Source organism: Protomyctophum parallelum (assembly GCF_964188405.1).
Source record: "Protomyctophum parallelum genome assembly, chromosome: 9".
NCBI lineage: Eukaryota > Metazoa > Chordata > Actinopteri > Myctophiformes > Myctophidae > Protomyctophum > Protomyctophum parallelum.
The window spans coordinates 24,444,134-24,460,551 of record NC_139706.1 but is presented as its reverse complement, the minus strand read 5'-3'; the positions used below and the strand labels follow the sequence as shown (position 1 = coordinate 24,460,551).

The following is a 16,418-nucleotide window of genomic DNA, read 5'->3' as shown; positions in this document are numbered from 1 at the left end:
CCTTCGGTCAAAGGGAAAGAAATCGAGCGCACCCCCCTCTTCAAATACTGTCAGGCGAGAATTTGTTCCCGATACTCCCACACCACTACCACCACCACCAGGCCCCCACCATAGTTGTCCCCGTCGGCAACATTATGCTGTCCTCGATGTTTTATCATTAATTTGGAAGTGTGTGGTCCCATACTGTGGTCTTATGATGGAAGTGTAGACAGTAAAGGCATAGAGACAGCCAGCCAATTTCCCCTGCTGTGATTCTCATCCAGCAGGGACTTGCTGTCTTTCCCTGAACCACAGACAGACATAGAAGTGCTCAAGCCGCTTGGTAACGTTGGGTACCTGGATTGGCCTCCATTTTCTCTTTCTCATTATGTTGTGTGGGGGTTAGTCAGTCCAAAACCATGTAGCCTACTAACAGCAGAATGCTGCTATAGTTTATAATGTGTGTGTGTGTGTATATACTGTGGGGCGACTGTGGCTCAGGAGGTAGAGCAGGTTGTCCAATGATCAGCGGGTCGGCGGTTCGAATCCCGGCTCCTCTACCGCTGCGACTACATGTCGAAGTGTCCTTGGGCAAGACACTGAACCCCAAATTGCTCCCGATGTGCTGGTTGTACCTTGCATGGCTTCCGCCGCAATCGGTGTATGAATGGGTGAATGTACTGCACTATGTCAAGCGCCTTGGATAAAGGCGCTTTATAAATATATATATACACACAACATACTGTGTGTGTGTGTGTGTGTGTGTGTGTGTGTGTGTGTGTGTGTGTGTGTGTCCCCGCACGTGCGTGCGTGCATCAAAACCAAACACTAATGCACCCTAAAATATGACACTACTAATATTTGAACGTATTGTACACTGATAGCTACACTTACTTGCACCTCATCTTCAGTGACCGTTGTCTCTTTTTCTTAACTCTTGTCTTTCCTTATTTCTTATACATGTTCTTTTTTATTTATTTTATTTTCCCCATCTAGATGCTCCCACTACTATCCCCACACCCACCACCAATCCTGACAACATCCAAGGTACTGTATGCCCCCACTACTGTCCCTCTCGCCAATCATTTGTGTGTGTGAGCGTGTGCCTGTGGCGTGTGCACGTGATGGTGTGTGTGCATGCACGTGCGTGTGTGTGTGTGTGTGTGTGTGTGTGTGTGTGTGTGTGTGTGTAATCAGGTATGCGCATGCAGAGATTCTATGAGAGACTGCAGAGAGCCAGCCTTAATCAGACAGTCGCGGACAGCCAGCCCTAGGCTGTCAGGGACACCTGTCATGGCCCCTTTCCTCTCACACGTTTGATCTGGAAAAATGTAGCCACTCTGCTTTGCTGCTCAGCTATCTTATCAGCATCTGCAGCCGTATCTCAACCGGTCCATCCGTCATATTATAATGCCCTTTACATCTCCCCCTACATACAAATGCCAGTCACATACTAACATCTTTGCAGGTCTGAGAACATCAATAACTATTTTCTCAGAGATCTATGAAACAAATGAAAGGCAGTTAATGTGCAGTGTATCTTTTTTTATCTCACATTGAAGCACAATAATGTTGTACCTCGATTCAGCTCACACCTACAATAATAATTCAAAATGAATCATAAATATAAAAAGCACCATTATTCCAACAGCACCGCTTAAGATCAACAAAGTGGCAGACCTGGTTGTTGACATTTGAATATGTCTTTAACGACCAAACCAGCAAGTTCATGTAGTGTACTGTATAATTGAGTAAATCTGAAGTAAAAAGAATAAACATCATTCACTGCCATTATTTCTCATTGAAATAGCATGGGAAAAACTCTACGAGACTTTGATGTTGTTCGCCCTTTTGTAAAATCAGTATGGCGTTTAAGTTATGCAAAATCACTGTATTACTCTAATATAGCTGTTTAGCACCATTTTAATATGCCCAGAAAAACAGCTCCTTACAAGCGCTGCATTTCAATGTCAAATTATAGTCTAAAGAAGGCTTTTAATGCTGAAAACAGGCACATTCTATAATGTTTTTCTTAATAGCGAGTAGCGAGTCTAGCGACGAAACATAAACAATATCTAATAAATAAGTAATTTGGGATCCAAACTATGCGCCAGATTTGAACAAAAACAAAAATAGGCTACTAACACCGGTATGGTCCTTTGACTTGACATTTACATGGCAATGTCCATTCATTGTATGTACTAGAACAGCCGACCGAGCTGGTAACAAATATATGCCTACAGGCTACAGCTTTGAAAACCAATCCTGATACCATGAAAAATTCCATCCAGTTCTAACCTCTACATCAAATGTATATGTCACCAGATGTTAGTAGGCGGAGATCTCCGATCGTCTGACTGATAGTGCCTCAGTACTGTGAGTAGGGGGTAATAGGAATGAGAATGTCACCAGCTCAACAATCAAGTTGTCTTAAGTTCCTCTCTCGAAGAGAGTCATATGGGGTGCCGCCACCTGGTGGCGCAAAAGCACAGAAACTCTGCATGTACTCACGAACAATTCCATTGGATCGTGAAAGTGTCGCTCACGGTGACATCCCCAACCCCACCCACTCGGTATAAAACCGGGGGTTGGTCCCGTGAGCGTCATTCCTCTACCTTTCTGCCGCAGATGCCACATCGCTCTGACAAAGAATTCACCACCGGCTGTTGAAACTGTTTTCCCTAGAACGGACGAGTTCTCTCATACTTGTACCTGGAAATTCGCAGCCCCCTGCGTGGTGTTTTTCTTCACTCACGAACGTTGCAGAAAAGTTCTCCAGCAGTAAGTCCTCTACACGGTTAATAAAACACAAGTGGGCAGTCACGCGGCTTGTTGTTTAGTCCTTCTCTTTACTAGCTTCGCGCTTTAGCACTCAGCTAGCTTACTGCTTCGCTCGGTGACCTCGGTCTACAGTTAGCTGCCTTAGTGCTACTAGCCTTCGGCTTCCCTCACTAGCGAGCCCGCTGCTTAAAGCGTAGCCGTCAGGCACGTTTTCCCCTTCGTCTACGCTAGCAACGTCCTGCCGTTAGCCCTCGGCCTACCGGCGAGGTGCTAACCAGCTACTAGCTAGACCCACGGCCCGTAGCTACACGCTTCGTCTACGCTACCTGCGTAGCTATACGCTAGCTACGTCCAGCCGTTAGCCCTGGGCCTACCGGCGAGGTGCTAACCAGCTATTAGCTAGACCCACGGCCCGCAGCTACACGCTACGTCCCGCTTTTAGCCTTCAGCCTTCCGGCGTCGCGCTAACTAGCTACAGCCTCGCTAACTTCCGAGCTATCTTCAGCCGTTAGGCGTTGATTTAACGTCACCATCGTAACTAGCATTCTCCGAGCGTAAGTTGCGTAAGTTTTTGTGCATGTTTTGTCTTGGTCTTCCACACATCAGAGATGCTTTTGAGAAGCCAGGTTGGTGCCCAACATGTTCCAGGCTGACAGACAGAGAGAAGGGTCGAAGACTGGCCAGAGTCAAGGCCTATGAAGATAGAGCTTTCCTTGATAATTTCGATATCAGGGACCGTCTGTCCAGGGCGGCCGAACCATGGCCCCCCCTCCCCCCACCAGCTGGGCGCAGTGATTTTAATCACTCTGCTTCAGGCGCTAAACCTCTAACAGCGACGTCCCAGCAACGCGACGTGGAGCCTGAGCCTGCCTCCCCAACCAGGAAGGCTCCCAGGGGTGGACCGGGGTACCACCTCCAGGGGGCGCCACCAGCAGCGGCCCAACGCCGCCAGCCAGCCGCCTCTTTCTCCTTCTCCTCTTTTAGAGCAGAACGGAGCTACAATGAGGGCAGCCTCCTCTCCTTCTCCCGAGACGACCTGACCTACAGCCCTAATGACTACAGTGAGGACGCCGGTTCCTATCGACCCAGCCCGGAACGGAACTGGGCCGACGTCATGGACCGCGAGCAGCCCCTCGACGATGACCTGCCCTCCTACCAGGAGGCTCCAGATGAGTTCAGGGTCCTGGACCAGGTCGGATACGAGGACGTGGACAACGACATGGCCGCCGGAGATGACCCTGACATGCCACAACTCGCCAGGGAGGCGGAGCTTCCTCCCCCTAACGGAGAAGACGACGATCCTCCCCTCCGCCCCCCAGCGGAGGGGTGGGACCTCATCGAACTGCTCAGGCAGGCCTCCATTCGGTGCAACAGGCCATGGCCTGAGACCGCACCTCCTCCAAACCCTGAGGACAACTGGCCTGGAGCACCAGCGCGCAAGGTTGTCTTGCCGCTGGCACAGGGGTTTAAGGCGACCTTCACGGCTCCATGGATGAAGCCTACCGTCCTGCCCACCCACTCAAAGGCCACCTTCGACACCGACCTCATGCCGTCGGTCGGCCTTGACGCTATGGCTACCGTGGGCCCCACCGTGGGCGCATATCTTCTCGACCCCACTGCCCCCCGCATAAGACCACTGGCCAGAGAGCCTCTCCTTCCATCAAAGGAGGAAAGGGATGCCAGCCTGGCCGCCAAGAAGATGTATGCCCTTGCAGCTGCACAGGGCAAACATCTCAACGCCGCCTCACTACTTCAAGGATCTCTCACAGCCATCTTCGCGGGTATGGGGGCTGTCCCCTCCCGCGATGAGGTGGTGGAGATGAAGCTCATACACGAGGAGATGATTAAGTTCGTCTGGGCGACCACGGCGCTGGCAGGACGCATCGCCACCTCCATCCTCGTGGCTGAACGATCCAGGTGGGTTGACACCAACCCAGCCCTGGACGCCACCATACGCAAAGATCTCCTGGAAGGTCCCATCCTTCCAGGGGACCTTTTTAAAGGAGCCTTGGAAAGAATGGCCCTAGCGGTCGAGGAGCAACGACCAGGCCACAAGGGACTCGTCACCTTAGACCGGTTAAAAGCTCACTCCACGAGGGGCATGGCGGCATCCTGGGCCTTGGCACAGGGCGTCCCCATCCAGGATGTGTTCGCAGCGGCAAGTTGGTCGTCTCCCTTGACCTTTGCCACGTATTACAATCTTGACGTGGCACCCAGGGACTTAGCCCAAGCGGTCCTGGGTGCAGCAGCGCAATAATTGACAGTACATAGTGCCCCCATGTTCACATAACCATTCCCTAGAATGGCTCTATGAGATGGTTAGTTTGTCTGTCCCGCTATCGGCTTTGTTCTACCTGGTCAGGGACCTAGGTAGCCTTTAATTGTCCTCCTTACGGGAGTATACACATGCCACGCCTGAGGGTGACGTGCGTGTGTCTCTTGATAGGTGGACCGTGGATCGGTCCTATCAGCCGGTGTGATCATACGGGAGTGTTATGATCTCTATAGTATATAGAGTATATAGAGTATATGACTCTCTTCAAGAGAGGAACTTAAGACAACTTTGGGTTACTTCAGTAACCTCAGTTGTATAAGTGACTCGAAGAAGAGAGTCATTAAGACGCCCTTCTGCTTTGTCAGCGGCAGAAAGGTAGATTGATAGGAATGACGATCACGGGACCAACCCCCGGTTTTATACCGAGTGGGTGGGGTTGGGGATGTCACCGTGAGCGACACTTTCACGATCCAATGGAATTGTTCGTGAGTACATGCAGAGTTTCTGTGCTTTTGCGCCACCAGGTGGCGGCACCCCATATGACTCTTCTTCTTCGAGTCACTTATACAACTGAGGTTACTGAAGTAACCCGAAGATACTGGGTATATTCTGACCACAACCAGAGCATCCTTTTCCTCCACATCAGCCAGTCAGAGGATGTCTCCTCGCCATTGCGATGCACTGTGAGCTCACACTGGGCACAATAAATACGCTGTACAGTGCATTGCTGAAACTTGGCGGAAGTAGCTGGATTTTGGTGGAAGCACCGCTCAAGGAAATGACGTTGACGCTTTACAAATCTGTTGTGATTGGTCAAAACAAATATCGTATCCGGGGGATATACATCTGACGGATGTTCCGGACCGACACTTCCGGCTATGCACCCTCTGCTTTATATCGTGACCAGGCTTTGCTCTTTGCAGATGAGTAAGCCTGGGACCGAGGCTACTGTGAGCTTGTAGATCTGCTATTTTCACTACTGTTTTGCAACTTGTACGATGAAGCAGAGCATTCATTCATGAAAACAACACATTGAAAAATGAGGTTTCTGCCCGACAGATAACGATATGCTAGAGAAAAGCTGGATACTTGTTAAAATATGTATGACAGATTATGACAAAACTCTTGTCATACATATTCTTTTCTATAGATTTTTTATTTTTACCCCATTTTTCTGCCCAATTTTGTCATTATGCCGACTGAGTCCTCCCCACACACATTTCTGTGCCGTCACTGCCTTTACCACAGCACCACCCAAGCACCCCCCCCCCCCCCCCCTTCACGCGCACGCAACATTTTTGCTGTTTTGTAGCCGTTTTGGGGCAGTTTTATACAGTTATATTGGACTATTTCCGGTCGCCTACCCCCCCCAGAGTGACAGCCAATCTAGCGCGTTGTTGCTGCTTTAGACACAATTGCACTTTTCAGCCGCCCTTCTCACCAACAATAAAACACTAATCTTTTTAGACACCATTTATTTCATTCGGATTAGCAGGGGAATTATCTGTGGAACTTTTTTTTTTTTTTTTTTTTTTTTTTTTAGGGGCCCCTGGTTCCCAAGGGCCCCTGGGCACGTGCCCAAAGTGCCCATATGGTAGATCCGGCCCTGGGTTGCAAGCAATTAGTAAACTGTTACGAGTAACAGACAGTAACAACAGAGTTGGAAAACTTACATGTGTTCTATAAGCATTCAGAGTTACACAGCACTGCAGCTTCCTTTGTGTTTCCTTACCATAATAATTTATGGTAAGGAAAAAGCAGGCTTGAAAGAGGATTTATGGTGATTTATGAGCTACATGCTGGGAGGATGTAATTGAGCTTTCTTGCAGTTCACTACTTTTCTAAATACCTTGTCACAGGGGCAATGTTAACCTGGCCTGCAATGGATCGCTTTCCACTATACTACCCTAATCAGCATAACTGCACAGTGTGGCATTTTGCTCTTCCCACAAAGGACACACTGCACACTGTACTTTCTCGTTCTTTATAACCACTTGGTCCTGTAAGTTGCTGGCACCATCAGCAGAGGGCTGTCATCGTAGAGGTGACTGTTTTCAAGACCTGTGTGATCATGAAATCTCTGCTTCATTGAGGCATATAGTTCTATAGTGAAACTGCAAAGGGTTTCTTCCACCTGAATGAACAGGCACATCTTCCAAGATCTCACTCAGTGATCCACACTAGCTGCAGGTCCTGCATGTGGTATGTACTTGTGCGCTTCAGTGAAGGTTGTTACTACACTGCTTTCTTTTCTTTCGCCTTGGAGTTAATATGGAATATAGCTTTTAATGTACAATGTGATCCTTTCACAGTCCGTAAAAATTTCACTTGATAGGCTTTCTTTAGCCCTTCTTGGTGTAGCCTAGCAACTGGTGTAAAAGAGCAGCTCTCTTAGACTTAATGGTGGTTTTCTAGTAAGGAGGAGAAAATGCCACGGTAAGCTGTTCATCTCCCATTTAGTTGCATCTGTCATCTTGGAATTAAAGGATGTTTTCTAAGATTTGTTTGTATTAACAAGGAGCAGACAAGTAGGCTATATTAAAATATGTGGGGCCTGTTAGGCCTCTAGGTAGAGACGAGTGATTGTTGTTCTGTAACAATCATTTATGTGCTTAAAGTTTTCATTGTTTTGTTTTGTTTTAATGGTCAATAACAATTGTAAAATACAATAGCAATGTTGACTGACATAATTTCAATCACTGAACTTTATTTTATCCAGTTACCTTGAATTAAATAGAAATATTTTGCTATTGTGTTTTTCAGTTATTACGTGCTGTATGCAACCCCTTTCTGAATGTGGCTGTGCTGTAGTATATTGCATTATAATTGCAGCATGATTGAGCATTGAGACGTAGAACCATTTAAGTCCATGATTTATTCTGACCCCTCCCCAAAAAGTGCCATCTGTCCTGACCCCTTATTATGGACTTAAGATGGTTTTTTGCCTCAACACTTCAGTATACCATCACATAAAATATGTAGGCTATGCGCCTATGCCATATATCTATGGCATGTTTTGCTGCCAAAAAAGGAAGAAAAAAGAAAAAGAAGTTGTGTTAGTGGTTAGTATTGTGCCAGCAGTCATGTTTTCATTGGGCCGAGGATAGGATGTAGCCTGATTCTCCAGCTCAAGGGGAATAAAGGGAGCCTATAGCTATAAAGCTCCAGCTCGTCAGAAGCTCAGATGTGATCCGAGGCAGGGACATCATATCCCGGTTAAGCCTCACGTAACCCCATCACCCTTCCTGGCAACAGGGGGCGAAGATAAGATATGTGTACAGTATGATTGTCTGGACTGGACTGGAAGGGGCATTATGGATCTTCAGATCTTAGGCTACAAGAATTAATTGCTGTTAAGATACATCCTAAAACTCCAATTGCCAGAAAAAGGTCAACATTTTAATGGTATTGGGTAAAACGCTCCAAATTTTTAATTTCTTTTGCATTCAAAGATGTTCCTAGAAGCTTTGTAGACAGGCAAATCGACCAATGACAAAGCTTCTAGGAAAATCTTTGAATGCAGATTGTGCCCCAGAGACTATTTTGTTTTGGGAGCGATTTTCCCATTGCTGGCTGCCTGAATACCAACAAAACAATATATAAAGGTCTGGTCATTACAATTTATAGCAGCTTTAAGGCTTTAGTTTTGAGGTTTTCTTAAGGTTTGAGTCTGAGTTTACAGATTGTGGGAATCCTAAGGTTGATAATGTAGCAGTCCTCATCCTTGTGCTGCCAATGCACAAGGATGTGCCCGGAAAACAATGAAAGACATTAAGCATCTGTGTGTGGCCCACATAATATGCACTTCAGAATAATGCCCCGAACTGGGATCAGACACTGGACAACCATGCTAGCAACCCGCTGCGCAATTAGAGATGAGCTCGATTGGCGGAGCAGTTTTGGGCGGGTTGCTTACTTGCTACAAATACCCCCTCCTTTCGTTAAGCGTGCTCTTGCGCTTATTGGCTTAGTGCGTCCTCACTCACAGAGCTAAACGTAATCGACGCAGAAAGCACTGAGCAACGGAGGGGGAGAGAAATTTCGCGCATCCAGTCCGTCCATCCCTTATGTCGTCCGTCAACCTGGGAACAACCCCCAATCCAACGTAATGCAAGCAGCGTTCGTAGACGCAAGCAGAGAAAAGTACTGCTTTGCAAACTCGTCTGTGATCAGGCCCGAACGGAATCCTGTGTTCCGACAAGAACTCTGCGGAATTACCGCGGAGAACAGAGTGTGTACAAGCTCTGTGTGTAATTTATCGTCTCCTATGCTTCAATTTGGTGACAAATTAGTGACAATACAGACACGACCTACAAACAGTGTTTTCCGTTGCTCCTTTTCTCAGTCTCTTCAGTTGTGTATATTTGCATGATCTTGAAATCCCAGGCAGTGGTTTTGTTGACAGCCTGATAGCTTAAAATAAACACTGCTGTTTTACAATTATGAGGCCTTGACAAAGTTATTATTGTTCTTCTCTCTTTACCACCAATGAATATTCTGTACATTGATGACTATGAATATATATATATCTTCCATCACTGTTAACTTTTTTAAAGTTTGCAAAAATAGTTGACTATTACACATTACTTACAATTCAAACCTTTACCTTCAATAAATGTTAGGCCCAAGTTAGTTTCTCTTTTATTTTGTCAAAAGCCTTCAGTCACTACAGTGTTGCAAACTTGCATATCATCGAGGCTACTATTTTGACAGCTCCCATCTTCATTTCCATCTCGAAACACAGTGTTGCATTCTGGGAGAGCTACATAGTGTCACAGCTGCCATCTAGTGGCTTAATAGTTAATTGCACATTATAGAGCCATGCAAGTCAACAACAGCGACGCAACTCAACAATAGCAACGCAGGGGACTCTGTATGGACACTAATAACCTTGCATGTATTGTGCGTTTTCTCTCACCCACAACTGAAGCCAAAACGGACTCTGTCAAGGCCTTTAGCTGTCACCCCAAGCAAAAACAGCGCTCCCCTTCTGACACCATGCTGGTGGGTCTTTTGTGGGGTTGCTACATAATGGTCTTTATTGCCAGTATGGTCTTTATTGATAGATTAACATACACTTAAATGATGAGTTGGTTGTAGAGTAGGTGATACTCTAGTTATCAATTGCAGTATGAACTAACCCAATTTCCAAATCAGAGAAGCTGCAGTTATTGCATAAGAGAGAGAGAGGGGGGGACGACGTTCAAACTGGACATCTGAACAATGTAATGCATGGTTCACATAAACGTACACAAGCTGAAGAAAAAAACAAGACATAGGCATACAGTAAGCCTCTAATTTGAGGCACTTGACTAAAGACACTGTAATAACGCTGCACTATATTCCAGAGTTCCACTAAGGATCTAACAAAATCTCCCATCTGTATTGTGAGTCTAAACTGTTGTTGTGGATGTAGAGTTCTTGATGTTCCGCTGACATTGTGCGAGTTTGATTAATTACAGCTACTAGACCTGTACGGGCAACGATGCAACTATATATATTATATTATATTATATTATAACCATCGTCATATTTAGACACGTAGACAAGTCAGAGTCCAGCTGGAAGTAATCAGAGCTGACCATACCAAAGATGCATTGCAGATGGCAAAGACAAAGTACAACATGACAAGACAAGAGGATGTGATGAGCAGTATAACTGGCATATTTATCTACTGTGAGTCATTAAACAATTATGTCAACACACAAATGTAGGTGATTTGATTACAACATGACAGTATACAAAATTATAAATGTATATAACCATATACATTAACCCATTCTGGACGGGAACCCCTTTTGGTGTTTGAAGCATTATGTTATACTTCAGCTATTGAAAAAATAGCAGATCTACAAGCTCATAGCACGGCACCAAGTGCCACGCTACGAGCTTGTAGGTCTGCTATTTGTTTTTAATCGTGAAAATGTGGCGCAAATCATTGAGTATATATTCTTTCAGAGCGAACGATTTTAACTCAAATGTTTGCTTCTGGTGGGGGTCAGTTTTTTTAGGGCCCTTGACATGAAAAGGCTGTTTTGAGAACGACTGACATAGAAAAACATATGGTTTTTCAGAAAACTGTCAGGATTTAGAACACTTTTTAGAATCGTGTAGGTCTAGATGGGTTCAAATAAATCGTCTCCTCTCAAATTACACCCCCCATGGTGCCCGCTGGACGCAGCTTCCACTTTGAAAACCTGTGCCCCGGCCATTATACCATCAGCCTGGACCACACTGACATACCAACACCATTTAGAGCCATTAGGCGACCAAATTCAGCACTTATAACTGACATTCTCACAGCTTAAGGCAGTGCTTCGTATTTTTTCCCCCTTATTTTAATTTATTTATTTATTGTTGTGGCATAGGCTACTGCTGCACACATGGAACATTGAATGACTCAGGGCTCCTGAAGGCATAACTGTGCTTAAAATGGAAACTGGGGGAGAGAGCCAGGAAATACAAAGTGGCAACTTGTGACAATGAATTCACTGGAACTGACTGACACCAGATTCTACAAATGTTTTCTGAAAAACCCACGTTTCTATAGACGAATCCAGGAACGGGTCTCATGGTCACAGCTTACGTATTTCCTGTAGGCGGACTCGACGTAGCTTGGCAATCAATTCGGCCCACTGGCAGAGCCTGATTGGTTGAGCTTCAATAGAGTACCGAAGTCTGACGTCAATATCGGTAGAGGGCGCAAATCCACAGGTTCATGTACTTTTTATTTGCATTGTAATCCCATAGGGGGATTTTAGATCGCCTCATATAAGAACTGTGTTTGAAAAATAAAATAAATGTGTAGGTCCCTCTATTGGTGCAGAATTGAATTGTCATAATACTATCTCCAAAGCAGCTCAATTGTGCTGCCGGTGAATATTAACAACCACTCTCAAACTAGAGCCACAGAGTCTAATAACACATTGCCTCCCTGACCAAAGTTTGGCCATTAATAGCAAGTAATTACTGTAGGTGTGTAGGTCATCAACAAATCACTAGCTTCAGTGCAATTTGTGGGGTGTTTTTACGTTAGTTATTACGTTAATTGCTGTTTTGTGGTAAGTAGGCTACCGGCAATTCTTCTGTGATGACATCCATGTTGTTAAAACGTATGTGAAAGTCAGTGGTAAAAGCAATACATCTTATATTATAATTTGAAGCCTGATGATGAGGCTCTACAGAATTAATTTGGTAAATAGAGTACAGCGAGAACTAACCCATACAACAAAACAATACAGTGGAATAGTCTTTTAACATGATGCTGGGCTGGGGTGGAAGAAACCTCCCTTTCTCCTGAGGCCAATTAAATTGTCACATTAAAATATGTGTTGCTCTTCAATTTGAAGATAGTTGAAAGAATTACAAAAGGCAAAAGGAGAGAAACCCCAGTGTATTTCAAGTATGTATATAAATAAATCGAGAGAGGGGTAATTTCTCTTAATTCCTCAAATGGTGTACTTAAAATGTTAATGATACACGTGAGAGTAAGGTTTTCTAGTAGTAGTAAACGTATAATGGATGATATATTGAAAGAATAAGCTCACACTGTAGCAATCTTTGTCAAAGTCAATAGTTTACAGCAGTGTTTCCCAAACTTTTTTAGGTCAAGGACCCCCAAATTGACACTGATTAGCCTGCGTGCCCCCATTTGAAAAAGTATGCCAGGGACCCCCATAACAGAAGATTTGTACGGCTCTAGGATCCAGTTTGATGTGCATTAGGCTACGGACCACCATTTAATGGCATTTCTATCACTGAGACCCCAATTTATATTGTAAAATCAATGCTAATTTAACTCTGAGAGTGTGGACCCGTTAGGGTCCATTTGGTTCCATTTGTACACTCACAGTTACAGACCCATAAGGGTCCATTTCCAAACTATCATTTAGCTGGGGACCCCCTGGAACTCCCTCAAGGACCCCTAGGGGTCCCCAGACCCCACTTTGGGAACCACTGGTTTACAGAGAGATAGGCTTGAATCCTGCCAATATCTGACGGTTTGCTGAGGAAAGCAGCACAAAAGAGTAACTTCTTTGTCCCTCTTGCAACTGTATTATTAATTCATCCCTCAAGCATCATCTGGCATGAAATCATATGCTTGCAGCTTCTGTTTAAATACGAGTTTGAACATAGCATATTACATGTTGAAACACTATGTAAACAGGGTGGTGTACTTACTGGAGGCGTGTGTGTGTGTGTGTGTGTCGGGGTCCATGCCTCTGCTTTTCCCTCAGGTCATTAATTTGTATGTTTTATCGCTGCTTCTGGTCAGACTGAATTAAATGCATGCATTGTCTTTCGTGGAAATGTAGGCTGTCTGAAGTGTTTCATATTTGATTCACTGCATGTTTGATATATTTGTCAAAACTCAAAATTACACACACGACGGTGCGCAAGGCACTGGTCCCCCCGGAGACTCCCGGTGGTCCGTGGCCGGGCGTGGGCACTCTCGGCCGGGCAGAGGACCCAGGGTGATGCCCCTGGTCCCTGCCTGGCTGTCAGTGTCTGTGCCTGGGGCATGGAGGTCTGGGTACATGTGTATAAGGCATCATAATGTTCATAATGGTGATGGTTTTTATTTGTATTTACAAATGTATCCCTGCATGTAGATCTGCATGGGAGGCAGGAGGGAGCCGACAGGAGGTTAGAATAGTAATAAAGCAGTTACAGAAAGTTTGCCAACTCAATCCCTGGGAATGGCATGAGGGCAGGAATGTTGGCCTCTGGTGGGCTGACAGAACCTACCAACTAATGGGACTGGCCTCTGGTGGGCTCATGGGCTGACAGAACCGGCCTCTGGTGGGCTGACAGAACCGACCAACTAATGGGACTCCAGAGGAGACCAACTCATTTGGAAGTGTCACACTAATAGCAGAGCGACCCCACTAGGGGTGAACAGTTTTGGAAGAATATCTATTTGTGATTTTTCAGACCAATATTGTGATAATGTACAGTTTTATATTCACTGTTATACACTGTAAACAGTGAATATAAAACTGTACATTATCACAATACTTTTTATTTACAGCATGGCTCTTCAACAGGGGGTCTGGGACACCTAAGGGGTCCTCCGAGTTGCTACAGCTAAATCTTTGCGTGATCTTTCGGAGGGGAAAAATAGCAGTACTAGAAGCCTGCAATGCATTGTGAGCTTGTAGATCTGCCATTTTCAGAGCTCTGGTGCAGAGGGAAAAAGAGAAGACCTCCAAGTACAGAGCCAATGGTCAAGTGGTGCCAAGTACTGAGCACAGTTGTTGATTTAAGCACAGCGGATTCTAATTACGGTAACAGGTCAGGTGGTCACCAAAACCGTCTGGGGATTAAAAAAAAAAAGATTGTGGTGGACACGAATCATAATTCACACACCCTGTGTCTGTGCGTGCTTGCGTGCGTGACCTGAATGCGACCCAATCAGCTGCAGGGGTCAATGGGTCATACTCAGACATACTGTACAGAGACATTAAATGTAAAGCTCTATACATGTATCAGGGCTCTGCAACATTTTGTGTGCCATGTCAACATTAATTTTAATGACATCAAAACTTCCAAAAGTCAGAGTTCAGAATTAAAATGAATGTAGAAATAATGTGCAGGATGTAATAACATAGAAATGTGAGGCACATTTATTTTACTAGAAAATCAAACCAAAAATCCTCTCTCTCACACCAGTGTGCCAGTGATCACCCTCTTTGGTGCCTAAGGTCACCGACCCCTGCTCTATATTGTCTCCCCGTCTCTCCTTTAATGAACAGAGAATACATTCAGTCAGGACAACTCAAGAATGGATGGAATAGATATTTATTGAATATAAAATGAGCAATATATTTATTATAGTTTGGCGATGAATTGGATCTGCTTTTTAGGTACTGAGATCAAGCGCATCAGTCCCGATAAATATTTGATTGTTTTTTCATTTAAACATTTAAATAATACAAAAATCTCTCTAGATTGACCAAAACGTTTTGGAAGTATACTTTATAGAATTATGCGATTCTGAAAACTGTAATCCGAAAAAAGCCATCACCGTGTTTTCACACGGTTTAAAATTCATTGAAAACCCAAAGCACTTAATCATCGTCGCAGGACTGAGATTTCTGTTAGAATGTGAGAACGTTCTCCCTTGCCTTGATCTACACAATGGGAAATTGTTGTGAAAAGAGAGCGAGGCTGCACCAAAACAAGGACCTCAAAAGACAGCAGTGCTGGCTTTTGGGTGGAGGTCCTTTTTTGTCGATCTCCATTATCTTAGAAAGGTGCAGTAAAGTGCAGACTTCTACAGCACTTTAGCTTGTTTGTTTAATCACCACACAAACCCTAGCGGCCCTATCATGGGCAGGTCGTTGTAGGTGTGAGCGTGCGTGTGTGTGTGTGTGTGGGGGGGGGGGGGGGGGGGGGGGGGATGTAGGCTCATTAGGTCCACTGACAGAGATTGACCAGAGCCATTTGTGGCGGTGTATCCGGTCGACTCAAGGCCGGGCACTGCACTCGTGTGAAACGCGTGTGTCGAAATCCTCGAGTTACGTGGATTACACACACTCACACTCACACTCTGATGAAAGTTGCAGCACTGTGGTATGAAGTAGCATTTACGAAAAAACAAAAAGTTATGGAGTTATGAGGTTTCTGCTCCCGAGATCAACGATATTCAACAGATTACCCGTTGCCTTTGCAAACTGCTACTGAAACAAACGTTTGCAATTCAGTGCTATCGAATGACTATTGATAATTAACACAATTAAGACAAAACACGTGTGAGCACGTCATAAGGATCCCGAAATATTGGTGCCTAGGACGTCTGTGGACGTCCTAGCGACGTCCCAGCGACGCGGGGCGAGATAAGAATATTCAGAATTTTTCCTATTTCTTTTTTGGCATTTCGCTTTTTGTTTGCCGTATGCTAACGCTCAGTGCAACTATTAGCTTGTCATTGACTCCCATGTTAGCGCGGCGGAAAGAATGACTCATATCTCCTAATCCCGGGCGCTCTCTGTGGTGATGAATGGATCGATATGCTGGCGCTTCATTTCTGCTCCTCATCCGTCTCTCCCGCAAAATATGAATGCTTTTTGGAGCGTAAAAAAATATATTAAGATGATCGGAGATCTGAGGTCTCTTTGTAAAGTCAACTTTTTTAGGCAAGTGTTTCCGGTTCATGGCTTTCAAAGTAAAAGCGATCAGACAACTCTGGCACTCTATAGCCTCTATTTTGAAGGCACTTCCGGCACTAAATGTGTTTTAATGCTTGACCACATTTTATAGCAACCTCCACCTTCACTAACCACTGCCTGGAAAAGGGAAATGTAAAGGAACCATGTCTGTGAATGTGTTCCTCCATCAATGCAAGAGAAGAATCGTTTCAATTGCATCATCCATGTAATTG

The 16,418-nt window shown here is 45.0% G+C and overlaps 1 protein-coding gene across 3 annotated transcripts in view; it reads left to right on the top strand.

Annotated features, from left to right (window-relative positions):
- cadm1b (cell adhesion molecule 1b) overlaps positions 1-16,418 on the top strand; it is a gene marked incomplete at its 5' end in the record, with an annotated part of 166,983 nt that overhangs the window by 141,922 nt on the left and 8,643 nt on the right. For 2 of the 3 annotated variants that reach the window (XM_083773604.1, XM_083773605.1), the window contains one exon: positions 976-1,026. The exons of the other annotated variant lie outside the window; for it this stretch is intronic. In XM_083773604.1, coding sequence (XP_083629730.1) covers positions 976-1,026 — 51 coding nt within the window. The remainder of the gene's footprint in view (positions 1-975; positions 1,027-16,418) is intronic. 3 annotated transcript variants of the gene reach the window in all.